The sequence below is a fragment of the Furipterus horrens genome, unplaced genomic scaffold (genome assembly GCF_987537825.1).
Source record: "Furipterus horrens unplaced genomic scaffold, mFurHor1.1.pri manual_scaffold_3, whole genome shotgun sequence".
Taxonomy (NCBI): domain Eukaryota; kingdom Metazoa; phylum Chordata; class Mammalia; order Chiroptera; family Furipteridae; genus Furipterus; species Furipterus horrens.
The window spans coordinates 76,491,217-76,517,273 of NW_028327173.1; the positions used below are offsets into that span (position 1 = coordinate 76,491,217).

Sequence of the window (26,057 nt, forward strand, 5' to 3'; positions counted from 1 at the left end):
ACGGAAGCATCAGTATGAGGCTCCAGGGGAAGAGTGCATTAAAGGGCTGAGGGTCAAAAATAACAGGGAGTGAAGAGCAGAGTGGCAGGAGACGGAGTCAGGTCATTAAGGAAAGATTACAGGGACGGACAAAAGTAGGTTTACAGTTATTCATAAAGAAAAATACATAATACAAGAAGAAATAATAATACAAAACGAAGGTCTGTGCTTCACAGACTCATAACTGTAAAACCTACTTTTGCCCACCCTCTGTATATGAGACCTTGTAGCTCATGCTATGCAGTTTAGGTGTTATTTTACTAGCAAAAAGAAGTCACTAGGGGGTGAAAAGAACCATCTTAAAAGCATCCTCAGGCTACTCCTATGGAAAATATGCAAAGACTACTCTTTATATTTATGGTGTGAGTTTTTTTATACTTACATGAATCTGGCTGGGGTTTTACTATTCTTTGATTTTATCCCAAGACATCTCAAATCATTTCACAAATAAGAGAGTGTATCTATATTATATATACACATAAACCCAGAGGCAGAAACATTTCTCATTAGCTCTCTTAATTTTGGTTGTATATAAACTAGGACAACCTATCATTATTCTAATTAAGAAGTATACCAAAACTTTAAAACTACCTAAAAACTCTACCAACATTTAAAAGAAAAAAATACCTTTTTAACTCCAATAAGAACCATTCATATAAAAAGCCTTTTCCATCATGTCTTTGCTCAAATTTTTCATGTTTAAGTAATGGAAATTTGGTCCAATAATCAGCATCTGACAGGTTAAAATTCAGTACGACTTCTCTATAAAAATATTTTTCTCTCTAAAGGTGTTTCTCCAAACTTTTAAGATGACTCCTTACCTCTAAAACTGGTATTTATTGGGAGAGAACTTTATTTCCAAACATCTTCAATTTGGAAAAATCCATAGCTGTCACCAAATGAACAACATCTTTCAACTACTAGATGAAAGACTTATTGAAGTCACAAAGTTGTGAACCAATTTGCTAATGAGTTAAAACAAAATACCACTTTATGATACATGTGTTTTAACTTTTTGAACAGAACTTTCTCATCTCCCAGCATGTTTTCTTCTTCTTTCATCTCTTCATTGAGAAAAATTCTTCACCAATAGTAAAAATAGCCCTTTCATCAAAAACTATATGACAGCACATTCCTCACACACGACTAAAAGCATACTTTCTCCCTGAACGGTACCAGTGAGTGACTAACACTTAGTAAGAGATAAAAAATTACTAATTCAAATATGACGCCAGGCTAGATGATGCCAGCAAATGGGTATCAGTATCAGTAACTTCCATCTCTTAAACCCTACTAAAATACCTGAAAAACTTTTCTGTAGTGAAAAACAAAATCTTTCATCAATTATAACAAAGTTCAACATGCTAAACTCAACTATATATAGAAACATTATCTGAGACATTAGAATATTATCATAGTAAATATTAGGACGTTATAAAGTAAAAAACTATTTTCAAAGTGATACTGAAGTTAAAAACAGTAATAGGAAAACTAAAACAGAATACACATTAGAGATGTAAAACATCAATTAATAAACACTACTTTATGCAGCAGGCAGAATAACGGCTCCCAAAAAATGTCCAGATGTCTCAATTCCCAGAAACAGTGAATATGTTACCTGACATGGTAAATGGGTTTTCCAGAAGTGACTAAGGACCTTGAGGTGAGATTAGCCTGGATTATCCAGATGGGCCCAATCTATTCACAGGAGTTCTTAAAAACTGAGGGATGCCGTTGCTCCCTTAGGTTGGAAGGAGGCCACATGTCAAAAGAAGTGAGTGGCCTCTAAAAGCTGAAAAAGGAAAGAAAAAGAACTCTCCTCTAGAGCCAGAAAACAATGTACCCCTGTCTTGACTGGAGTCCAGTAAAACCTGTGTCTAACGTGATCTCCAAAATACGTGTTGTTTTAAGCTACTGTGTTTATGGTAAACTGTTATGGGCCTTACAAAACTAACACACCAATTAACAAAGAAACACACTATTGAGTTAGCATCATAAAAGAGGGAAAGGAAAAATTTAAAAATAAATGCTGCTGGAATAGCTAGGAACAATATGGAAAAATAAAGTTAAATGCATACCTTATATTTAACATTCCCTCAACAAATATTCATTGAGTCAGACACTGTACTGAGCACAGAAAGTAATGTAAAGATGTAAAATAATAGTAAACAAAACCTCTGGCTTTATAGAGCTTAAGTGTCCATCATAGTAAACTGCAAATGGATTGAAGACTTGAATAAATTCTTTCCACTCATTAGAAGTTTTTTAAGAAGAGAGAGAAATAAGATACTTTATCAGACCTGTTCCTAGATTCTGGGGCCATAACTTTTTTAAGTTTTGAAGCCACAAAAGAAATTACCCCCTTATGCCCCACAAAATATTCAAGGCTTCTATTATATCAAAATTTTCAAAGACAGTGAAAAACGATGACAAAAAGAGTTAAATCTTTTCTCCATGTTAAAATAGACTGATTTTCTACCGATGAGTTGTAGGAGTCCCTTATATATTCTGTATATAAACCCTTTTAGGAGCTATGTGTTTTGTAAATATTTTCTCCCAGTCTACAGCTTGTCTTTTCATTTTCTTTCTTTTTTTTTAATATTTTTATTTTTTATGTATATTTTGTTGATTATGCTGTTGCAGTTGTCCCAATTTTCCCCCTTAGCCCCTCTCCACTCAATAGCTCCCTTCCCTCCACCAGGTCATGTCCACAGGTCATGTATGTAAGTTCTTTGGCTTCTCCCTTTCCTATACTATTCTTAACATCTTCCTGTCTATTTTGTACCTACCAATTATGCTTCTTAATCCCTGTACCATTTTACATTTCTCCCCCTTCCCCTTACCAGCTGATGACCCTCCAAATGATCTCAATACCTATTATTCTATTCCTGTTCTGGTTGTTTTCTTAGTTTGTTTTCCATTTTGTTTTTGTTTTAGTTATTTAGATTCAGTTGCTGATAGTTGTGAATCTGCTGTCATTTTAATGTTCATAGTTTCGATTTTCTTCTTTTCCTTAAATAAGTTCCTTTAACATTTCATATAATAAGGGCTTAGTGATGATGAACTCCTTTAGCTTTACCTTGTCTGGGAAGCACTTCATCTGCCCTTCCATTCCAAATGATAGCTTTGCTGGATAGAGTAATCTTGGTTGTAGGTCCTTGGCTTTCATCACTTTGGATACTTGTTGCCTGCCCCTTCTTGCCTGCAGTTTCTTTTGAGAAATCAGCTGGCAGTCTTATGGGAACTCCTATGTAGGTAACTCTCTGCTTTTATCTTGCTGCTTTTAAGATTCTCTCTTTATCTTTAAACTTTTGCATTTAATTACAATGTGTCTTGGTGTGGTCCTCTTTGGGTCTAGCTTGCCTGGGACTCTTTGCTTCCTGGGCTTGCATGTCTATTTCCTTCACCAAATTAGGGAGGTTTTCTTTCTTTATTTTTTCAATTTCTTGTTCTGCCTCTTCTCTTTCTGGCACCCCTATGATTCAGATGTTGGGACATTTAAAGTTGCCCCAGAGGTTCCTAAGGCTCTTCGGGTTTGTCTGTTTATTTGTTTTTTGCATTCTTGTTTCTTCTTTCTGTTCTAGCTGAATGTTTATTTCTTCCTTTTGTCCCAAATCGTTGATTTGAATCCTGGCTTCCTTCCCTTCACTGTTGGTTCCCTGTATATTTTTCTTGATTTCATTTTATGTAACCTTCATTTCTTCCTTTATTTTTTTGCCATATCCTATGAGTTCTCTGAGCATTTTCTTAATAGCATTTGTTGAGGACAAAAGTTCTTAACTTTGAAGAAGTACAATTTATTAACTTCTTTTTCTCACGTCCTAAGAAATAGGACATTTCATGTATATGTGTGTGTCCTACCTAAGAAACAGTTTCCTAACTCAAGCTCACCCTACCCCCAAAAAGGAGAAAATGGTAAAAGATTTGAACACTTTAACAAAGATATACAGATGGCAGATAATCACACAAAAATATGCTCAACACCATTAGTCAACTAAGAAAAGCACACACACTAAGACCACAATGAGATACCACTACATACCTAGTACAATTGCTACAAGTAAAAAACTGGCAGTACCTAATTTAGGTGAGGATATGAAGAAACCGGAACTGCTAGTAGAAATGCAAAATGGTATAGCTGTTTTGGAAAACACTTCCGCAGTTTCTTAAAAGGTTGAGAGATGCTTACCAGGTCACCAAAGAATATCATTCCTAGGAATTTACCCAAGATATTGCAAATACACCCACACAAAAACCTATCAATGAATGTTCACGGGAGCTTTATTTTCAGTAGCCCAAAACTAGAAACAACACAAATTTCCACCAACTGGTGAAAAGATGAAGAAACTGTGGTTCATGATACAGTAAAATAATTACAGGCAATAAAAAGTAATGATTAACAATTACAACAACAGGGATGAATACTGAATGCATTATGCTAAGTGAAAAAAGCAAAACCAAGTAACATATGATTCCATTTATATGACATTCTGAAAAACGCAAGACTACAAGGACAGAAATCAGAACAGTCACTGCCAAGGACTGTGGGTATGTGTGGTTGGCTAGGGGACGGGGTTGAATACAAAAGAACACAAGGAAACTTTTTATGGCAAGGAGAATGTTCTGTTTTTGATTTTGGTGGTGCTTATACAAGAGTATACATTTGTCAGACTTCACTGAAGATGAATTTCACTATGTGCTAATTATACCTCAATGAATCTTCCTCTAAATAAGAAAAAATATTAGTATTAATAGCTTATAAGAAAACAATTAACAGATAATAAATAAAAGGCATACAGAAATAACCACCAGATAGTTCTGTTTCTAACCCTCACCTTTTCATGCTATCTTAACCCCCACTCAGTCTTTCCCCATGTCCTGTTGGGTTTGACTTAAGCATTCGTTGAATACAAAGTCCATCTCTCCACCTGCCCTACTCTATCACTTATCTGCACTACTTCAAACACATCTTTTAAAACTACTCCCTCCAACTCAAGCTGGGACACACACTTCTTGCTCATTTTTCTTAAAAGCTAATACTGAGCCACTTAACTATGTGCCAGGCACCGTGCTAAGCAATTACAGGTATTATACATTTAACCCCTACAAAACTCAGGTTCTATTATTCTCTCCATTCTACAAAGGAAGAAACTGAGGCACAAAGAGGATAAGTAACTGATACAAGATCACACAGCCGATAAGTGGAGCAGCAGACATATAAACCTATGCAATCTAACTCCTGAATCAGGCTCTTAACTACTATGACACATTACATTTTTTATCATTCAACAGGTGAAAAATGTGTATACGTACAGGTAGATAAGAAGAGGCCTTAAAAAAGATAATAGACCTAGGAGGGTACAAACATGAAAGGGCTTTTAAATTTACATGTCACTGTATTATGATAAAGCCTTTTTGGTAATTAAAAGTAAAATAAAAATCTAATATAAAAAAAAGTGTTAGAAGACATGAAGTAGTGAAAAACAGAACACAGTTTTTATCAGGCTTTGCCCTCAATATCAGTGCCACTATTATTGTGACATTGTTTCACTTCATAAATTTATTTACCTTGTATAATATGGTACATAATAGAAATATTCTCAAATATAGCCTCTTTCAAATGCTGTTTTATTTATACAAAAATTTCCAAAATTAAAGTGTCCACATCTGAAATGGTCATCATGCTGCTGGACTTTTCAGGATGAGAGCAACCTGCCTAAGAAGACATTTAAACTGCTGCAAATCAAATGAGAAACAGGCCCTAAGTGGACACCTGTGTTAAATCACATTTCTGTTCAGCTCTCCAAAGAAAACATGCGTCTGTCTGTCTCACAGCTTGCACATCAGGAAGTTTTGTCATCTACACATTTTTAACATCAAATTACATATTCTGCTGTAAACTATGTTTTAGAATGATAAAGCATGTGTATTAATTTGCTATTTAGGATTTCTAGAGAAATTATACAATTACTACAAAGATAAGCCTAATGAATCAATACCAAGACCTAGTTCAAATGTAGTCCTTGTTTAGTAACAGAGAAAATCCAAACAAAATGTACAGGTTTTGTAAACATGCTTTCCTATAACAGAGTAAAAACGCAACCTTCCTAAGAAATGTTATTCCTGTTAATAATGGCTACTGCAATAATTGAGAAATAACAATACCTTAATTAAAACTTAAGCAAATAAATATCATTTCATCCATCTATCCCTAACACAACTCCTAACTGATGGACACAAGTGTATTTCCATCAGAGCCTTACAGAGAAATTCCCAACTAATCAATCGCTCTGTGGTCTAGGGCCCATCCCAGCACATTCTCCAGGAGGCTGGAAATATTCTAGGTTCACCCCAGATGTCTTGCCTCAAAAAACTGAAATGTAAGCTCTATGAAGACAGGACCCCTGATGATTGTATATACTATTGGATGTTATATACTACTGCATCCCTACCACCCAGAACAGTAGCGAGCACATAACAGGCACTCAGTACACACTTGCTAAATCAAAAGAAGAATAATGCAGCAGCCCCAGGATTTGAAGCCAAACTTTCTGAGTCCTGAAGTCTACTATTTTTTTTTTTTTTCTACCAGACTTTATCAGAAATCATCCTACTTTCTGGCTGTTCTAAAAGAAACTTTCCTGCCAGCAAATGAGCTGAAGAAAAGGAAAAGAATGTTCAATAGATAAAGGCACAAGATCATGAAACGACCTACAGCTAGACACAGAGTAACCAATTTAAAAAATAATCAGGAAAAAATGATACTGCATGAAAACTCATTCCAGGGTGGATGGTTAACCATAGCTATCTGCCAAAGAAGAAATGAAAATTTTCACAGTAAAGTAAAATGTTCCAAGATAGTGAAAATTTTAAAAAGATCTTGCATGGTTACCTACAAATACATATATTTTAGACATAAAATATAAACTCCATGTAATCATCCTAGAAAAAAGTTTGGCTAAGAAAAATATTTTTATCCAAGACACCTACATTTTAAATCTGTTCTTGCTCTACTCCCAATGTGAAAAAAATTAAGACAGCGCTGTGCTCCAGAATGGGAGGTTACTGCTACCAAAGCTGGTTCTGGACATAGAGGCTGATGGGTTTTACTTCTATTTTCTTTCCGTGCACCACCACACAAATAATATTAATCACAACTAGACAGTTTCAGGAGACAGCAAGATAGACCATGGAAAAGGTCCAGAGGTCAAATCACCAATTATTATGTACCCTCACCACACTGCTAACTCTAATGATGAAAGCAAATTAAATACACCATTTCTAAAGGCTGATATTGATGGAAATTAACATTTTATGATGGTAGTAATATCCTTCTTACTTACTAAATACCTTCTTAAATGCTAAGAGCATTTGCAAACAAGGGATACTATGTCCTTCTAACTCAGGTGTGCAATAAGTAGCATGCTCACCCACTGACTCCCCCCACCCCCCACCTAAGGGCAGCTTTTTATTTCAATCACCTGATACATTCTCCCTATATTGTGGGGTGAAAGAGATAAATCCTAGCAGAAGAGGAACACAGAATGCAGTTACAGCTGCTCTTCCTTCCACCTCTATTAACACCTTCCATCACAGAAATTCTGTGACGGAAATTCTGTGAGGGAAATTCTGTGAAGGAATAACAGTTTTTACCCAGTCTGTAAATCAAATGTGCAATATAATTCCAGACATCCTCTTAAAAATAGTTTCCAAAATCACTGAATTTAAACATCGTCATATTTTTTCACATTTCAGGACTATTTTTTCTTTGTATAAACCAATATAATTCATTTCTTTATTTCAATGTAACTCATTTTATTTTAGAAGGTTTCAGATTTTATAGCAATTCTAACAATGCTATTCAGAAACAGTCTCTACAAACACCAGTTAGAGATTATTTTGGTATTTTCCCTTAAATTCTTGGTTCTGTGGACATAATTTTTATGAGTCAGTTATGCCTGGTGTGGCTCAGTTGTTTGGGCGTCATCCCGCAAAGCAAAAGGCTGCTGGTTCAATTCCCAGTCAGGACACGAGCCCGAGTTTCAGGTTCGGTCTCTGGTCCGAGCACATACAGTTTGCAACCAATAGATATTTCTTTCTCACATCTATGTTTTCTTCCCCCCTCTTTCTCCCTCCTTTCCCTCGCTCTAAAAAAAATTTTTAAAGAAAAAGAAAATTTTGAAAAGAGTTAGTTTTTATAGATGTCATCTTGCTGTTACAGAAAACTGCTCTACAAAACAATGTTGACAAAGAATAATCATATAGTTTAATAGTAAATGCTGAAAATAAAATTAAATTACAACTGTAAAACATTTCTACTGATAGTATGATTCAACTTTTGGAAACTTTTCACCATATACTGATTTTAAATTAAAGTAAAACCCCTTTGTAGGTATTAATGTGTGCAATATATTTTCTAAAAATCAGAAAAACTGATATCTGACAATTAAGAACAATTAACTAAGTGGATTGAGTGTCAGCCTGTGAACCAAGTGTCGCTGGTTCGATTCCCAGTCAGGGCACATGACAAGGTTGCACATCAGGTCCCCAGTTGGGGGCGTGTGAGAGGCAACCACACAGTGATGTTTCTCTCCCTCTCTTTCTCCCTTCACCTCTCTCTAAAAATAAATAAATAAATAAATAAAAACTTTAAAAAAAAAAGATTCTCTCTTTAAAAAAAAAAGAACAGTTAACTATATCACAGCATATCCTTTAATAGAATATTAATGAAGAATTTTAAATGATTAAAAACCTCATTTAATAACAAAGCTCATGGAAAAATAAGAAGACAAAATAATCTGGAGAGTACAATTTTTAGAAATGTACAAAGATTAAAAACTGAAGAGGATAAGCAAGGTTACAATTATTGTGCTAGGGTGATGGAATCATGAATCTTCTTTCTACTCACTTTTTAAAACATGTATTCTTAAGTTATTTTTCCAATTATAAAGGAGCAGAATAAAATCTAAAGCAGTTTAAAGGTAACATGATGAGACTAGGTGCCAGAACAAAAAGGGTGCTAGATTAAATAGGAAAACAATCTTTAACTGTAGTAACCATGGATTTACATTATCCCTGAAAATCACCTTCCACAGTAAAAGCACTGCGGGTCCTCCCTTACACTATCCTGAGACTCTCCCCTGCATCCTAACATATACTAAGCTCTTTACTGCACACAATGAAGTTTAAGAAAATGTTACCATATATACATAGAGAAGATGCTTTTGTCATACTAAAGAAATCCTACTAATCTGGTACTTAATTCCTTGAGATGAAATCTAAGATGAATCCCAAGCTTTTACCGCATTCCATCTCTAAAACAAAATTCTAACTAGTTTCCTATTTCCCTAACACAGCAGGATTATGTTTATAGAGAAAGTTAGTCTGACATGAAAAGATAACTCAGGAGTCCAATTCATTTCATTCCTTAAACCAAGAGAAATCAAAATGTAAACAGACAAATGATGAAAAAAACTAAGGTTCCCAAACATTCAGGTTCTGTTTGTTTAACACGAGAATGTTTGTTCAAAGATTATTAAATTTGCTAGTGGGGCAAGAACTTCACAGAAGAAATCAAGTTCATTACACTGACAATACAGTACAAGAACCTGTCAATGGTACATCAAATAAGGAAAAATCCAATAAATCTCAATCCAGGTGCCAATTATTCACATAGTTTTTTCTATGAGCATACAGTACTTTTATATTTTTAAAAAACTAAAGAAGTCTTTTTAAAAGATGATTACTGAGCATGCTGAGTACAGCTGCAGTAGAATAATGGAAAGGATGAAGCACCACCATGTGGTCAACAAATACTGACTGAATGGGCATTTTGTGAATAGTGATGCCCACAAGAATAAGAAAGACAGTAGATAGCAGTCTCATGCTTTCACAGAGCTGACTGCCCAACTGGGAAAACAAGTATGCCAACAACAAAAATACAAGGGAAGATAATTTCATTCAGTCAGTCAGCCACCCACCACTTATAGAGTGCCTACTGTATGTCAGGCAACGTGGGAAAGGCTTAAGAAACCCGTTGAGGGTCTTTAAAAAACTGAACAGCTATCATCATGAAGCTAGTAATTTAAATAGAGAGGTAAGCTTTATTGAAAAAAATCATTTACATTAACCCCAAAATCACAACTCTGTGAAAGGCTGAGAGAGCAAATGACAAGAAACCGCACAGTAAGCAAAGAGAACGCAGAGACAGGGTTATTGGGGACTGCTCGGAATTGTCAGAGAAAGTTCTATAGAATGGTAATATTGAAGCTGAGACTTGGGGGTGAGTACAGGGGAAGTGGGACATTCCAAAAATGGCATCTGTGTAGTGGGAGATGACAAGTAATTTAGTGTGGTGGGAAATTTTTAACCCTTTGAGTGCCAACATCGCTGTGAGTGATGCTGACAAATTTTCCCAAAAGTGCCAGCATTGCTCCCAGCAACTCTTTTTACAATTGCTATGAGTGTAAATAACAATGGGATAATTTGTATTTTATGTTTTGTTCTCTTTTTTTGTACCTCAGGTTATATATTGATATCAGTTTTCTCATGTTGATCCAAATTTCGAATTATGCATGGCACTCAAAGGGATAATATAGCAATTCCAGATAGTCAAAGACCAGGTTATTATTAAGGGACTTAATTCTATGCTATGACTTACTTATTCTGTTAAGTGTTCTCTTTTTTTATGAGAAAATCTAGAACATATTTTTGTGCTAAGGTGAAAAAGTTACACAGGCATGACAAAGTTTCATGGCAATAGGGGAAGTATGTTGAGGACAGTCATAAGTATAACATAGCTTGTAAGTAATGCAGAAAGAGAAAATAAGCTGTGGAGTTATAACATGTTTTAAAAATAGAATATCTTCTTTTTTCCCCATCAGGTACTAGCTTACCCCTATGATACTCAGTCCTTTAAGGTAGTCCTGGCGAGGTTGGGCTTGAGGAACACATCCAGCTAGCACTATTTTCTTGTTCTCCTCTTGAGCTTTTCTAGAAGGTTGGAGAGAAGACAGTGTGAAATCTTTTGTTCACAGGTGTACTTGTGGAAACTGATGTTAGTGCATGTTAGTTCTCTAAATAATAACAAAGCCATCTAGCATGAAACTGGATTTTCTTACAACTGTTTAAAAAAATATTATAATAAGACTTATGTATGTGTCTGTTTATCATACCATAAATGGTGTGGTACCGGAAGCATTCAGAGAATGATTAAACAAATGAATGAATAGGCAGAATATAAAATACTATTTTAACAGCACCTGTGAGTGTTTCATTTCAATAACTTAGAACACTTTGGTAGAATTTTCCCACTTGGAATCCTGAAAAACTTATTAACAGAATCAAAAAAGATCTGACTTCTACAGATTGCTTAACATATCCAAGAGAATAATAATTGCCTGTCTCTGCCACCTGGTTTTACTTTTTATCTGTATCAAGCACATCATTGCACACAAATAGTTTTCTTGTAATAAATGTGAAATACCTTATCAAACAAAAACATCTTTCCATTTACATTAACAATCTATACAAAGAAGTAACATCTGGTTTCCACAAGAACTGCAGCTATAACACACAGAATCACTGCCAAACATGCAAGAGAGTTTGTGAGGTCAACAAAATTTAAATTCAAACAAAAAACCTGCTTACTATACAGTGATTCAATTAATTATGGTGGTGAGTGTATAAGAAATAGACTAAAGAAGAAGATGTGTGCCTTGTACTCAATAAGCTTATGGTTTATAAGAGACAAGATAAAAAAGGACATAAGCAACACAGCATTAAAAAAAAAAAACACCCTCAGTGACAAAAAGATGCACAGAAGGCAACATAGCATGGAGAGAAAAAAATATGCCCTTAGGGAAAGACAGTACATAAAAAGTTTCACCAAAAAATCAGGGGAAATTTTAAAGGGAAGAGGATGAAAATGGAGGCAGAGAAAGCTCCGGCCGTTGTTACATCATGGACAAAGACAAGAAGGGAGAGAATAGAAAGAAAATATTTCATTGCAAAAAGAATTTCTGTATAAAGGAGTCTGATAGGGCATATGTTGTGGAAGGAACCTCAAGACAGAGGCTGGATAGTATTTAATTTAGTGGGCATTGGGTAAATCTCTCAACTTTGGGTGGCAGAGTAGACACAGAGTAGAACCAAACTTTAAGAACATGACACTGGTGACAAGGTGTAAAATGAAATAAAAGTGAAAAAGAAGCCAAAAGAGGGGGATATTAATTGAATACCTTTTGCAAAGGGATGTGAGGTCCTGAATGCATGTGAAAAATTCACCAAAGAGAGAAAGACAGAGACAGATGAGAAAGAGGAGGCGGGGGAGTAGCGGGAGGAGGAGATTAGTTCTCTTGCTAAAATTTACTTGGGAAACCCCGAGAAAGAATCAAAAGTGATGCCAAGGTTTTGCGTCTAAGACATGAATTAGCAAACATTTTCTATAAAGGGTCAGATAGTACATACTGTAGGCTTTGCGGGCAATAGGTCCTTAACTATGCCACCTTAGAGCAAATGCAGCCAAAAGCAATACTTAACCAAATGGGTGTGTCTGTGTTCCAATAACATCATTTACAAAAACAAGCAGCAGATCACATTTGACCCAAAGACCAGAGTTTGCTGAACCCTAGCCTAAGAAAATAAAAAGGTAGGCATTAGCTGTCAGGAGAAGACGGCTGATAACTGGAATCATAAGGTAAGAAATTCACATAGGCCACACTAAATCTGAGGATCCACTAACTCTATCAAGCCTGTGGGAATACAAGTCAGCTGGCTAGGAGCGAAGCGTGGGGTAGGTTTTAGGTTCCAAAGTGAGAATCCGATTGAGTACAAAACTTTAATGTTGGTTAGAGATGTGGAAACATTCCAATAGGATAAAAATATTGGTGTGGAAAACAAAAAAAGAGGTAACATCACCACCAAAAATATTACACCAACAATAATCATCATGGTTAGCATCTATATGGCATTTTGTCAAGGTAACCATTATGTAGTTAGTTACATAACACATGTGGAAACAGTACAACCAATATATAACAACTGAGAAAAAAAATGTTCTGTTGACAGTATAAACATTAGATAGGGTCATAAAACAGTCCAAGGACGATTTTAAGGGAGTAAAAAAAACACCAGAAAATAGAGAGGAAAAGTTCAGAATAGAGATGCTTCATTAAGTAACTTATTTAAAATATTATTGATACTTTTACTGACTTTGGCTTAAAATGAGAAAATTGACCAGAACTATAATACCTAAGCCAAAACTCATACCCCAGTTACAGAATATTAATGTCATACTTTTTAAGTACTTTGGTACTTAATGTGACCAAATAAAGTAGCAAAAGCTTTAAGGCACTTTCTCAAAGAGTATTCTTGTTCTAAACATTCTCTTCTTACATCCTATTCTTTTTGTCTAATGAGTTGTGTTCAGGTTAATAAAAGCCTGAAAAAAATACTTTAGAAGCGTATCCAGCACAGGTATATTTTTAAAAGCTGTACCTTTCAAAATATAAATGCTGATAAAAAGAATACCTTAAGAAGTTTTAAAATAGTATGAATTTCCATGTCTTCATTTTAGATAGCCTTGAAATGTTAATTAAAATGAAAATTGAATATAACGTTAATTCATTATATTCATTACTTTTCTATTGAAAAATATTTCTAAATTAAAAGAGGCACTGCCTTGTCTAGAGCTCTAACTTGAGTAATACAGAAAACATAAAGAAATATTTCCCGACTTCCGGCCAAGATGGAGGCTTAGACGGACACGCTAGGTCTCCCTCTACAACTATAGTGGAATACAACTACTTTAAAACAAAGGATAACTAGAAATTCCAGAAAATAAAGCTACACGGAAGCCCAACATATGAAGTTATAAATCAGCGGTGCCATTTGGGCAGGTAAGAGTTAAAGAAGGCAAAGCTGTTTGCGAGCGGCGGGGCGGGGCGGCGAAAAATCCTGGACGTAATCAAGCCCCTGGCGTGCGCGACTCCAATCAAGCCCCTGGCTTGCGCGACTCCGGGCGCTGGGGAGCAGCAGCAGCATCGCCTTGAACAGTGAGGCCCAGGGGGGCGGGAGGACGGATCCCGGTCTCCTAGCTGAATAACTGTGTGAATCCATCTTGGACCCCCGCCCCCACAGAAAGCACCACAGAGCTGCGAAATAGGTCGCGGACAGGCAGGCGCCGGCGGTCGCTGATTTGTGACGCGTACGCAGGCACTGCCCCCTGCCCCCGACAGCCGGCCCAGGAAAACAAAACGCATCTGTCAAAATGAGGCAGGCAACTATAGAGATCCCGGTAACACAACTCACCAGGCAGCAGATAGAGAACCTGACAGATGAACAGATAAGAAACCTGTCAGAGGCTCAGTTCTGGGCCATTGTCATCAGGTGGCTTACAGAATTCACAAAAGAGCAGGAAAAAGATATGAAAGAAGCGAAAAACTTTCATAACGAAAGGAACAAAACCACATACGAGACAGATGGTGAGGAATCCAGAGTCCATTTCAACAAACTGGAATATGGAGAAGGAACAAGCAGTCAACCAATGCAGCGAGAGGAAATGGGAAGCAACAATGAGAGGATCAGAAACCTCTGGGACAGCTATAAAAGGCCCAACATAAGAATCATTGGTTTGCCAGAGAATGAGGAAGATGAACTAGAACTTGAAAAATTGAGTGAAAATATAATAAAGGAGAACTTCCCAGACTTGGGGAAGGGAATAGACTTGCAGATCCAGGAAGCAAGGAGAGTTCCCAAGAGACTGGACCCAGGGAGAACCACTCCAAGACACATTATAATCAAAATGTCAAAAATTAAAGATAAAGAGAGAATCTTAAAAGCAGCAAGAGAGAAGAAAAGAATTATGTACAAAGGGGTCCCAATTAGACTATCAGCTGACTTCTCAAGGGAAACCCTACAGACAAGAAGGGACTGGCAAGAAATATTCAAAGTAATGAAAATCCAAAACCTACAACCACGAATACTCTATCCAGCGAAATTGTCATTCAGAATAGAAGGACAGAGAAAGTGTTTCCAGGACAAAATAAAACTGAAAGAGTTCATTAGATCCAAACCACTGTTATATGAGAAGTTAAAGGGACTGGTTTAAAAAACAGAAGCTAGGGAGATGAAACAAAGGCAAACGAAACAGGCAACGAGAATGGAAAAGGAACTGTGGGTAAGGGAAACATAGTGGGGGGAGGCCAACAGGGAGGGGGAGTGGGGAGAGGGAGGGAGATGATATAGGAATTGGGGATCATGGTAGGAGGGAATGGAATAGACGGAGAGAGGTTGGGAGGAACTGTAAGCACAACTAATGGACATAATCTAAAAGGGGGGGACAACTGGAGGGAGGGGGCCACCGGGTGGAGGGGAGCAGAGGGAAGGGAAAGGGGCACAAATGTAATATTTTAATCAATAAAACACATTAAATCTGAAAAAAAAAAATAAAGAAAGGAAAAAAACTGTTTATTTACTCATATAATCAAAACTTACACATAAATTTCAAATAAAAATTGAGTGGTCTTTTCTTTGTAAAAAAAAAAAAAAAAAAAAAGAAATATTTCCCTCTTTTTGCCAAGTACCAAATGCAAACAATAATTTGTATAGAATCTTATAATTTACAGCATCATAGAAAACACATAAGGATGACAATATCATTCCCTTATTTCGCAAGTGAGAAATTAAGATTCAAGAACATGCAATGATCAAGGCCCAAAGTTCCACACTTTCTGAAATTAGTGGTGGAGCTGGGATGAGTACCCAAGTTCTGCTGGGTCCTTGACTGTTATATTTCTACTATATTTCAGAACATAAATCAAACTTGAGTTTGACTGTGTAATAAACTCTGGAATAAGCATTTCTTGATTAAAACAGCACAGAAATTTACAGAAATAATATATCAAACGTCTTCAAAGTAGAAACACAACTAAATATTTGACACTTCTTATTCCTGAGTCTTATGAACAAAATAACAGTCTAATATAAGAGGAGTTCATGTAAATATCAAGAAAAAACATAGTTCTCTACAAGCAGCAGGTAAGAAAATGTTTCTCCATGTTTCTCTTATTCCTTATCTTTTTCGTGACAATTGATATTTAATCTATATAAAAATACAAAATAACATCTAAGTCTTAAACCAGAAATTTTGTTCATGAAACTGTTTTAAATTATATTTCTGATTTTTTATTTCTAAATGTATAAATACACTCTTAAAAACTTCCTCACAACAACACCAGAAAGAGGGTCATATTAGTCTGCTTCTGTACAAAGCAAGCATACTCTTAACTATTCTGCATGGGATTACTGTCTGCATTCAAATATTCAAGGGAAAGGATACCTATTTTAAGTATTTATTTATTTATGTGCAGGCGTGTAGCTATGTGAAATCCATAAAAAACAACTCAGCGAATAATGTAAGAGAAAACAACTAAGGATCTGTGATTGTGATACACTTCAATAACTATGATGTCCTTCCCAAATTCTGGAACAACCTGTTAAGGATGAAATGGTTTCTCATGGCAATGCAACTCTACTGACCTGGCTATTGCCAGGACTTGTTGAGTTAAGCAAGAAGCTGCCAAACACTGAAAATAAAGTAACTCTAAGGCTTGATGGGATTCACTTATTTGAAAAGTAATCCAAGCAGATATACTGACACCTGTAACCAGAGATATCTTGAGACATTCAAATCAAAGCACTGAAGTGTAATATAATCTCAGGATCACAAGACTGAACATTATCTTAACCAATATTTTATAGGGCACATTTTATGCCCCATAGGAAGAAAGAATGTAGTCTTCATTGCACCTAGAAAGGAGGGGTCCAAAGGGTACAAATGTCTCTATTTCAGTGGCAAAACAGAGTGGTCACCTAAGGCAGATAAAAACCAGTCAAAAAATTCCCACTTGATTCCAGGTCAATAGCTTTTCTTTATTGTGCTTACTACCAATATAAGTTCTTGGTTCACCTATAAAAATGACCGTTTAGGGACTTCTGGCCAAGACACACTACATCTCCCTCCACAACTAAGAAGGAATTTTCAACTACTTCAAAACTAGAGACAACCAAAAGTTTGAGCTGCATGGAAGTCCAAAATACATAAAGAAGAAATACTCATCCATACAGGCAGGAGGGGTGGAGCCAGGGTAGAGGATGTGATGTGGAGGCAGCAGTGTCAACAGCGGCAACAGCTCAGTCACACATGATAAAAGTTAAGAGGGATACCTGGGGAGTGCTCCCAGCCCCAGCACCAGACCAGACCAGACCGTGCAGCTCACAGTTCCAGTGCCAGAGAAAATAAAGCCTCATTGTGTCTGGCTGTGAAAACCAGTGGGGTCGGGAGTGAAGGAAGAAACTGCCAGTATCTCAGCAGAATCTGCTTGTTTAGAGAGCCCCCACAGTCCTAGAACATCCACAGACCCACTCACTCTGGGAACAATGGCCAGGGCAACAGCTAGAGGGGTCCCAGTCCCATACAGAATTGGGAGAAGTACCTGGAAAAGGAATGATTGCTGAGCAAGCGACATTGTTGCCTCTCAGACCCCTCCCGCACATACAGTGCCACAACATGCTAAAATGGATCACCCCATACTGACAAATGCCTAAGGCTCCGCCCATTACAATATAACAGGTGTGACAGCTCTATCTAAGACACAGAAGCAAACACAGGAGGTGTTCAAGAGAAGGAGACAGAGAAGTATGACCCAAAAGAGGAAACAAGTCAAGGTTCTACTGGGAGAACTAAGTGACAAGGAGATAGCCAACCTCACAGACAAGGAGACAGCCAACCTAATAGATGTCAAGTTCTAAACACTGGTGATAATGATACTCACAGCAATTATTGAGTACAGCAAACACATAAGGGAAGAAGGGAAGGCTACACTAAATGAAACCAAAGAAAATCCACGCAAAACCAGTAGTGAAAGAAAGAAAACCGGGGTTCAAATCAATGATTTGGAACATAAGGACAGTCAACCAGTACAGAATGAAAAAACAATAATTGAAAAACATAAGGACAGGCTTAGGAACCTCTGAGACAACTCTAAACATGCCAGCAACTGAATCATAGGGATTCCAGAAGGAGAAGAGAAAGAGCAAGAAATTGAAAGCTTATATGAAAAAATAATGAAGAAAAACTTCCCGTATTTGGTGAAGGAAATACACATACAAGTCCAGAAAGCACAGAGAGTCCCAAACAAGCTAGACCCAAAGAGGACCACACCAAGACACATCATAATTAAAATGCCAAAGGTTAAAAGTAAAGAGAGAATCTTAAAAGCAGCAAGAGAAAAGAACAGTGTTGCTTACAAAGGGGTGCCTATTAAGACTAACAGCTGATCTCTCAAAAGAAATTTTGTAGGCAAGAAGAGACTGTCAGCAAGTATCCAAAGTGATGAAAAGCAAGAACCTATAACCAAGATTACTCTATCCAGCAAAGCTATCATTTAGAATGGAAGGGTAGAAAGAGTACTTCCCAGACAAGGTAAAGCCAAAAGAGTTCACCATCATGAATCCCTTATTATATGAAATGTTAAAGGGACTTATTTAAGAAAAAGAAGATCAGTAGACAGACACGCTGCGTCTCCCTCCACAACTCAGAAGGAATACAACTACCTCAAAACTAGAAACAACCAGAAGTTCCAGCAAACTGCATGGAAGTCCAGCAAACAAAGATATAAAGAAGAAATACTCATCCAGACAGGTAGGGGGGGCGGAACCGGAGCAGAGAGGACACGGTGTGGTAGTGGCAACAGCGGCGGAAGCGGCAGGCCAGCGGAAAGCGCAGTCACACGTTTTTAAAAGTCAGGAGGAACACCTGTGAAGCATTCCCAACTAAACAGTGGTCCTCTCAGCTCACAGTCCCAGCACTGGGGAAAATCAAGCCTCATTGTTTCTGACTGGGCAGACCAGTGAGGTTTGGGGTGGAGGCAGAAACTGCTGGTCTCTTAGCAGAGTTCGCTTGTTTGAAGGGCCCCCACGGTCCTAGAACACCCACAGACCCACCTACTCTGGGAACGACAGCCAGAGCAGCAGATAGAGCGGCACCAGTCCGGTGCGGAAGTGGGAGAGGTGCCTGGAAAAGGGGTGAGTGCTGGGCAGAAGGCATTGTTCCCTCTCAGACCCCTCCCCCACATACAGTGCCACAATGTGGTGAAACAGGTTGCCCTGTACTGAAGAATCCCTAAGGCTCTGCACCTTACAACATACCAGGAGCGACAACTCTACCTGGGACACGGAGACAAACAAAAACAGGAGCCTGTCAGAATGAGGGGACAGAGAAGTACGGCCCAAAAGGGGCAACAAATCAAGGTTGCAGTGGGAGAACTAAGCGACGAGAAGATAGCCAACCTAACAGATGAGGAGACAGACAACCTAACACACAGAATTCAAAACACGGGTGATAAAGATGCTCACAGGCTTGATACATATGCTTGAGTACGGCAAATGCATAAGAGAAGAAGTGAAGGCTATGCTAAGTGAAACCAAGGAAAATCCACAAAAAACCATTGCTGAAGGGAAGGAAACCGGGATTCAAATCAATGATTTGGAACAGAAGGAAGAAAAAAACAGTCAAGCAGTACAGAATGAGGAAGCAAGAATTGAAAAAAATGAGGAAAACTTCCCAAATTTTGCAAAGGAGATGGACATACAGGTCCGGGAAGCCCGGAGGGTCCCAGGCAAGCTGGACCCAGAGGGGACCACACCAGGACACATCATGATTGAGATGCCAAAGGTGAAAGATAAAGACAGAGTCCTGGGGGCAGCAAGAGAGAGGCAGAGAGTTGCCTACAGGGGGATGCTTATAGAACTATCAGCTGATTTCTCAGAGGACACATTGCAGGCAGGAAGGGACTGGCAAGCAGTATTCAATATGATGAAAGGCAACCTGCAACCAGCATTACTCTATCCAGCAAAGCTATCATTTGGAATGGAAGAACAGATAAAGTGCTTCCCAGACAAGGTGAAGCTAAAGGAGTTCATTATCACCAAGCCATTATTATATGAAATGTCAAAGGGACTTACTTAAAAAAAAGATAAAAACTATGAATACTAAAATGACAACAAACTCACAACTATCAACAACCAAATCTGAAAAAATGAAAACAAAATCCAACTAAGCAAACCAGAATAGGAACAGAATCATAGGTATAGGGGTCATTTGGAGGGTTATCAGCTGGGAGAGGGAAGTGGGAGAAATGAGGAAATGGTGCAGGGATTAAGAAGCATAATCAGTTGGTACCATAGACAGGGGTAAGTTAAGACTAATATAGGTAAGGGTGAAACCAAAGAACTGATATGCATGACCCATGGACATGAACTAAGTGGGGTGGGATTGCTGGAGGAAATGGGAGTACTGGGCAGAGGGGAGCAAAGGGGGAAAAATGGAACTACTGTAACAACATAATCAATAAAATATACTTTAAAAAAAGACACATGCAAGTTAATGATCAATAAATTAATAGCATGTGTATCCTTCCAATTGTTCTTTACAAAAATCTTGGAATTATGCTTAATTGTCTTGTTCTCTCACACCCAATCCATCAGCACATCCTTCTGGCTGTACCTTGGAAATATGTCCATGTTCCAACCACTTTTTACTACCCCCACTGCTCCCACCCTGGCTTAAGCCACTAAGATTTTCCCCTGCTTCTTTCCACCTTTGTTCCCTTATAGTCTAGTCTCAACACAGCAGCCAGAATAATCTTTTTAAAATATAAACCAGACCACAGCACTCCTCTCCCTCAAAATCTTCTCTCATTAAAAGTCAAAGATCTTAAAGATGGCCAAAAGGCTCTATATTACCTAGCCATTCCTCCTTTCCTATTTCCCTGCATCTCCTTTAACTACTACTACTCTTTTCCTACCAAGCCTACTGCAGCTACATAGGTCTTCTAAGTGTTCCTGGAAAACGGCAGACAGGCTCCCACTTTAGGTCTTTGCAGTTGCCATTTGCTCTACTGATGCATTTTTGCCCAGGTTTCCTCAAGGCTCACAACTGCTAGGCCTTTGCTCACATGTCATCTTCTAAGCCTGTTTTAAATTGTTACATTACCATAGCCGCACCAAGATTCTCACTGCTGCTTTGTCCTTCTTCATACTACCTCTCACCTTCTCGTACACTATATAATTTTCTTAAATTTTTAATAGTCTGCTCCTCGCCTACCCCTCCCCCCCCACCAAGTGTGATTTTGGTGTGTTTTGGTTCATAAAGGTATGAGTAGACTTAGAACAGAGCCGTACATCGCAGGAGCATAAAATGGGAAGGGAAGGCATTGCAAATCTAACCATGAAGAAGCAGTTAAATGAAGGAGGGCACAGGCATATAAAGGAATGTCACGGTCATTTGAGAAACATAGTAATGAAGTGGTTAAGAAGCAGACTCTGGAGCCAGATTATCTGGGTCCAAATACTGTCTCTTCTATTTACTATGCAATTGTAGGTATGCAAATTATCTCACCTCTCTGTGCTTTAATTTCTGCATTTGTAATATAAGTTTCTACCTCATGAAGTCATTGTGAGAGTTAAATATGTTAGTAAATAAAATGCACTTTAAAAAATGCTAGCACACAGTAAGGACTTTCATAAATGTTTACTATTATTTAAAAGAATGGTGAAAATCTACAAATACTGACATGGATATATGTCTGCAATACATAAGATTATAGAAAACACCAAGTTATAGAACAGAGTGTAAAGTTTATCCCATTTTTATAAAGAAGGTATCAAGAAGGCATATGCACAGAATAAATTCTGAAAGGAAATATTCCAATTTGCATATAACCACTATCTTTGTTAAATAGGAATTAAGAAAATAAAGAAGACACTTAAAAGCCTGACATCAAAATAGGCATGGGAAAGAATTCCCCGGAAGCTGTGGTAAGGCATCACCCCAGGCCTGGGACCATTTAGGATGATGTATATGCCATAACCCTCCCCATATATATTCCATTTTGTTCTAGGTAACTTCAAAGAGCTTCCCAACACTGGTAGAGCTCCTCTTAGATAGAAACGTTTCCCAATTGACCATATTTTACCAAAATGGTCAATATTTTCTATAATATTCCTAATAAGTGGACATGTGACTCCTACTTTATCTCCTCAGAAGCAGAGTTATTTCAAATTTTCCTGTTTAATTAATGAATACCTGTTTTAGCCCATATGTTCTTATTATTAAACTCTACTTCAGATAGCTTCAAATCATTCACCCAAATTTGTCTCCTTTCACCTCCCAAAGCTTTATCCCCTATGCTGGTCTACATCCCAAATCATGTTTGGTCAAAAAAATATGGAACCATTCTAAAGGAAATGTTTCTACAATACATGCTTACATTTCTCATCTGTGTGTCCGTATGTGTGTGTGTCTGTATTAGTCTATCCATAAAGTATCCAGTCATATAATATGAAAAAGAGCCATTAATTGAAGAAGATACCTGATATAAGAAACATTGTACTACACAGGACAATGACGCCTCAGTCCCCTTAAAAGTAGGCCTTGGGACCTACTTGATTGCAGCCCATAAACATTCCACAGTCTCAGGTGTTCTGCTTGTTGAAGGCCTTCCAGAATGTGCATCATTTTCAACAGATTCTCAACCATCTTTGAAGTGTTTGTGCCACACTGTCATTTACTCTGCACTCATTGCATTGTCCCCAAAGGCCATTTTAAATCATTCGAATAGCTTCTGCGGAGGAATGTGGAAGCTTAACGCAAAATTTGATGCAGATCTGCTGCTCTACTTGCTCAGTCATTTTGAATGTGATGGCCACATAGGACACATGCTCACTCAAGGGCGTCTACTGTCCCCACTGACTAGTACAGTAAAGTCATCATTGTTCACACATGCATGTTCCAGTCCACTCTCCTTGGCTGCCAGGTTACAACAATATGCAAACGATTCTCACTATATTAACAACGGCTGGACTTTTTCCAGACAGACCTCATATTATATATATAATGATTATATATTTAATGATTACATAATGTTAGAACCTGGCTGGTTTGGCTCAGTGGATTGAGCGTCGGCCTGCGAGCTAAGTGTCGCTGGTTCGATCTTCCAGTCAGGGCACATCAGAGAAGGAAAACTCTGACTCCAAAAAACCTCCGCTGCCTTGTGGCATACCTCTTCAGGGGAAAGGCTAAGGGAGTAAACCCCGACAGAAAATCCGGAGCCGGAGTCCCTAAGGCGATTTGACGTTGTAGTCAACACCGGCAACTCCTGCGGCGCACCTGAAGCCAAGCTGTATTGACTCGGTCTTTCCCTTGGATCCTTCAGCTGCAAAGAGAGGGGGGGTCTGCTGCATGGGCAACAGCAGACCCTCCATATCACCCTGCCCAGGCTCTGTAGCTTCAGCTTCACTGGAGAGGACACTCCAGCGTCATCGCAAGATGTCGATTCAACACGGGAGGAGACAGATACTGTGTCACTCCCGAGTCAGACTGCACAGCCATTCTCGGCGGTGCAGATAGACTCTTAAGAAGGTACACCATCGTCTCTCGAGACGGACGGCTGCCGACGACGACGACATAATGTTATATATATAGTGAATGTCATCGAATCGCTAGTTGATTACCTTTGATAATCACTGTAGATACAGAATCTGACATCTGTAAGAGATCATCAAAACTTTCCAGCCCTGTCATTTCATATTATGAAAGAGGAAACGGAGGGTAGGCAAGATTAAGTATCTTGCCAGTGGTCAAAATGAAGACAGTACTGGCAGTCATCCATCACTGCCCTTTGTGTAGACATAATGATGTTCTAAGCCAGAGCTTACCAAGATCCATAACGCTGAGTGGCCCCATGGTAAATAACCTCAGTAAGCCAAATTTGGATTCTTCTCTTTTGTGTCAGCTACTACTTCTCAATATGTTATTTAACTTTTTAACTCAATCTACCGCTACCATTTCTAACTGCTATGCAACAAATGTACAAAAATTTCTGGAGTAAGGGGTGACTATCAACAGCTTCATCTTATCTAAGATTTTCACAAATCCATTTATAAAATATTTTCTGCCTATTATGTGTACAATATATACTTAGAGGCCTGTTGAATATTAAGAGGAAGTTGTGCTTCAAGGAATACACACGAAGCTGAAAAAGCTAAAAGAGAAATATGCAAATTGAATAGAAATATAACAGTACACTTTAAGTAAATGGATAGTTCAACAATAAGTACAAGCAAGTTTATAGACTAGTGGACACCAAACTATTTATCAAGGGATCCACCAGTGGAAAAAAGAAAAAAAGAAAGAGAGACAGAAATGTACCCAAATACAAAAATACATACAATTGTATATAAATCATACTAATATACAGTATACATTATAAAGCATACCTTAATATTACTATTTTTAAATGAAATAATGCAAAAGAAAAGTAGTGCTCTGAGTTTGAACAGGGAAGAAGTCACCGCAGACTCAAAAAAAGGATTAGTAGAACCTTCTTTTCTCATTGAAGGGCACCAGAATATGCCATCCCAAAGTATGCCACTTTGGCATAAGGATTATTTGAGCTGAAAGCATTTTAGAAACGGCAGACTCAGTGGGAAAAGCTCTCTCTCCTCCCCAATCTGGCTAAAAGCAAGACATAAATTTCCATTTGGAAAGTTACCTCCCTCTCTAGTACCAGAAAGAGAACTACTCCAGAGACAACTCTGCTCTGCATATCAAACCCCATTAAACAACCAATTACCATGTATGTCCTAATCACCTTCCTATAATCCACCCATCCCCAAGAAACCCAGAACTTTTTCTTTTGTTTAAAGTCTTCTCCACTCTTAATCCCTTTGTAAAAATGGTATATGACCTTCAAATTCTAATTGCCTCCTGTAGTCACATTTCTTTGTGAATTCTCATGCTTACTGAAATTTCCTTTTTCTTTTTTCAGTTTGATTCTCAAGCCCCAACCATTGAACCTAAGAGAAAACATACAAAAAGATTTTCTTTTTCCCTCCCTTATATCATGAAGTTTAAGGTTCAATGGTATTTCCGTGTCACTTTCAGATCCAAAATTGGGGAAAATTAGTGAAAAGCGGAACAATGTACATGATACCTCACTACATTTAACACTGCACTTAAGACTCGCGCAGCACGTAGCATTTGAATCAATCACTTCCTTCTTGTTAAGCTAAAGTAAGTAAAACAACCCTTCCATAAAAGGATTAACATAAAAAAATAACCTAAGTTTATGACATGTGCCTATTTCTATTATGAAGAATATCCCCATAAAATGAAAAGCAAGTCTGTCCATTTCCCCTAAGATAACTATCCTGACACTACTCATAGCCTCAGCAGAGGAAAGAAACAAAAAGTGGAAGGAAAATGAAAAAGAAAGAAAAAGAAAGAAGAAAAGAACTCAAAAGTATATCAGTATATCAGACCTTAATAAAGTGACATTAAGAAGAGTCACCCAATCAGCTGTTACATTTATTTAATTCAATTTGCACATCTCACTGTACTTTAATGACCACATTTACCAAAAAACACTAAAATTATTTTACAACATGAATCCACGTTATATTTTGAGGAAGAAATAAGGAAAATTTACTGTTCTGGTTCTAACTAAAAAATTAATTAAATTAAAAAAAAAATTCTGAAGGAAAATGCATACTTGGGCTCCATCCAGAATAAAATTTGAGCTGGAGTACTATTAGATCCCAACTTTGTTTCTGATGAGAGACCCAGACAAATTTAGAATTTAGAATTGCCTATATAATCTGAATAAAGAGTTGTTTTAAACATTTAATTTATAACAGGTTTCTAAACAGACTTTTTGAGGTTTTTACATCTTTTTCAAAGTTGTTTTTCCAGAGACAGTAGTTAATACAAAAACTGATCTCCTGGAGGTGTAACAAAAAAGTGCTTTGTTATTTTTAAAAAATACAATAAGAAGTGGCCAAGCAAGAGACATATGTAACTAGGAAAGGAAAAAAGTCTGAGAGGATAATATCCTAGGCTAATTTACATGATCATGGAAGTCCCACCTACAGGACAGAGGCAACAGAATAGATTAACT

At 37.6% G+C, this 26,057-nt stretch overlaps 1 protein-coding gene across 4 annotated transcripts in view; it reads right to left on the reverse strand.

The window, feature by feature from the left end:
- CDKAL1 (CDKAL1 threonylcarbamoyladenosine tRNA methylthiotransferase) overlaps window positions 1-26,057 on the reverse strand; it is a 638,543-nt gene that overhangs the window by 443,986 nt on the left and 168,500 nt on the right. For all 4 annotated transcript variants that reach the window (XM_090271743.1, XM_090271744.1, XM_090271742.1 and 1 more), the window contains one exon: window positions 10,935-11,031. In XM_090271743.1, the coding sequence (XP_090127869.1) occupies window positions 10,935-11,031 (97 nt within the window). The remainder of the gene's footprint in view (window positions 1-10,934; window positions 11,032-26,057) is intronic.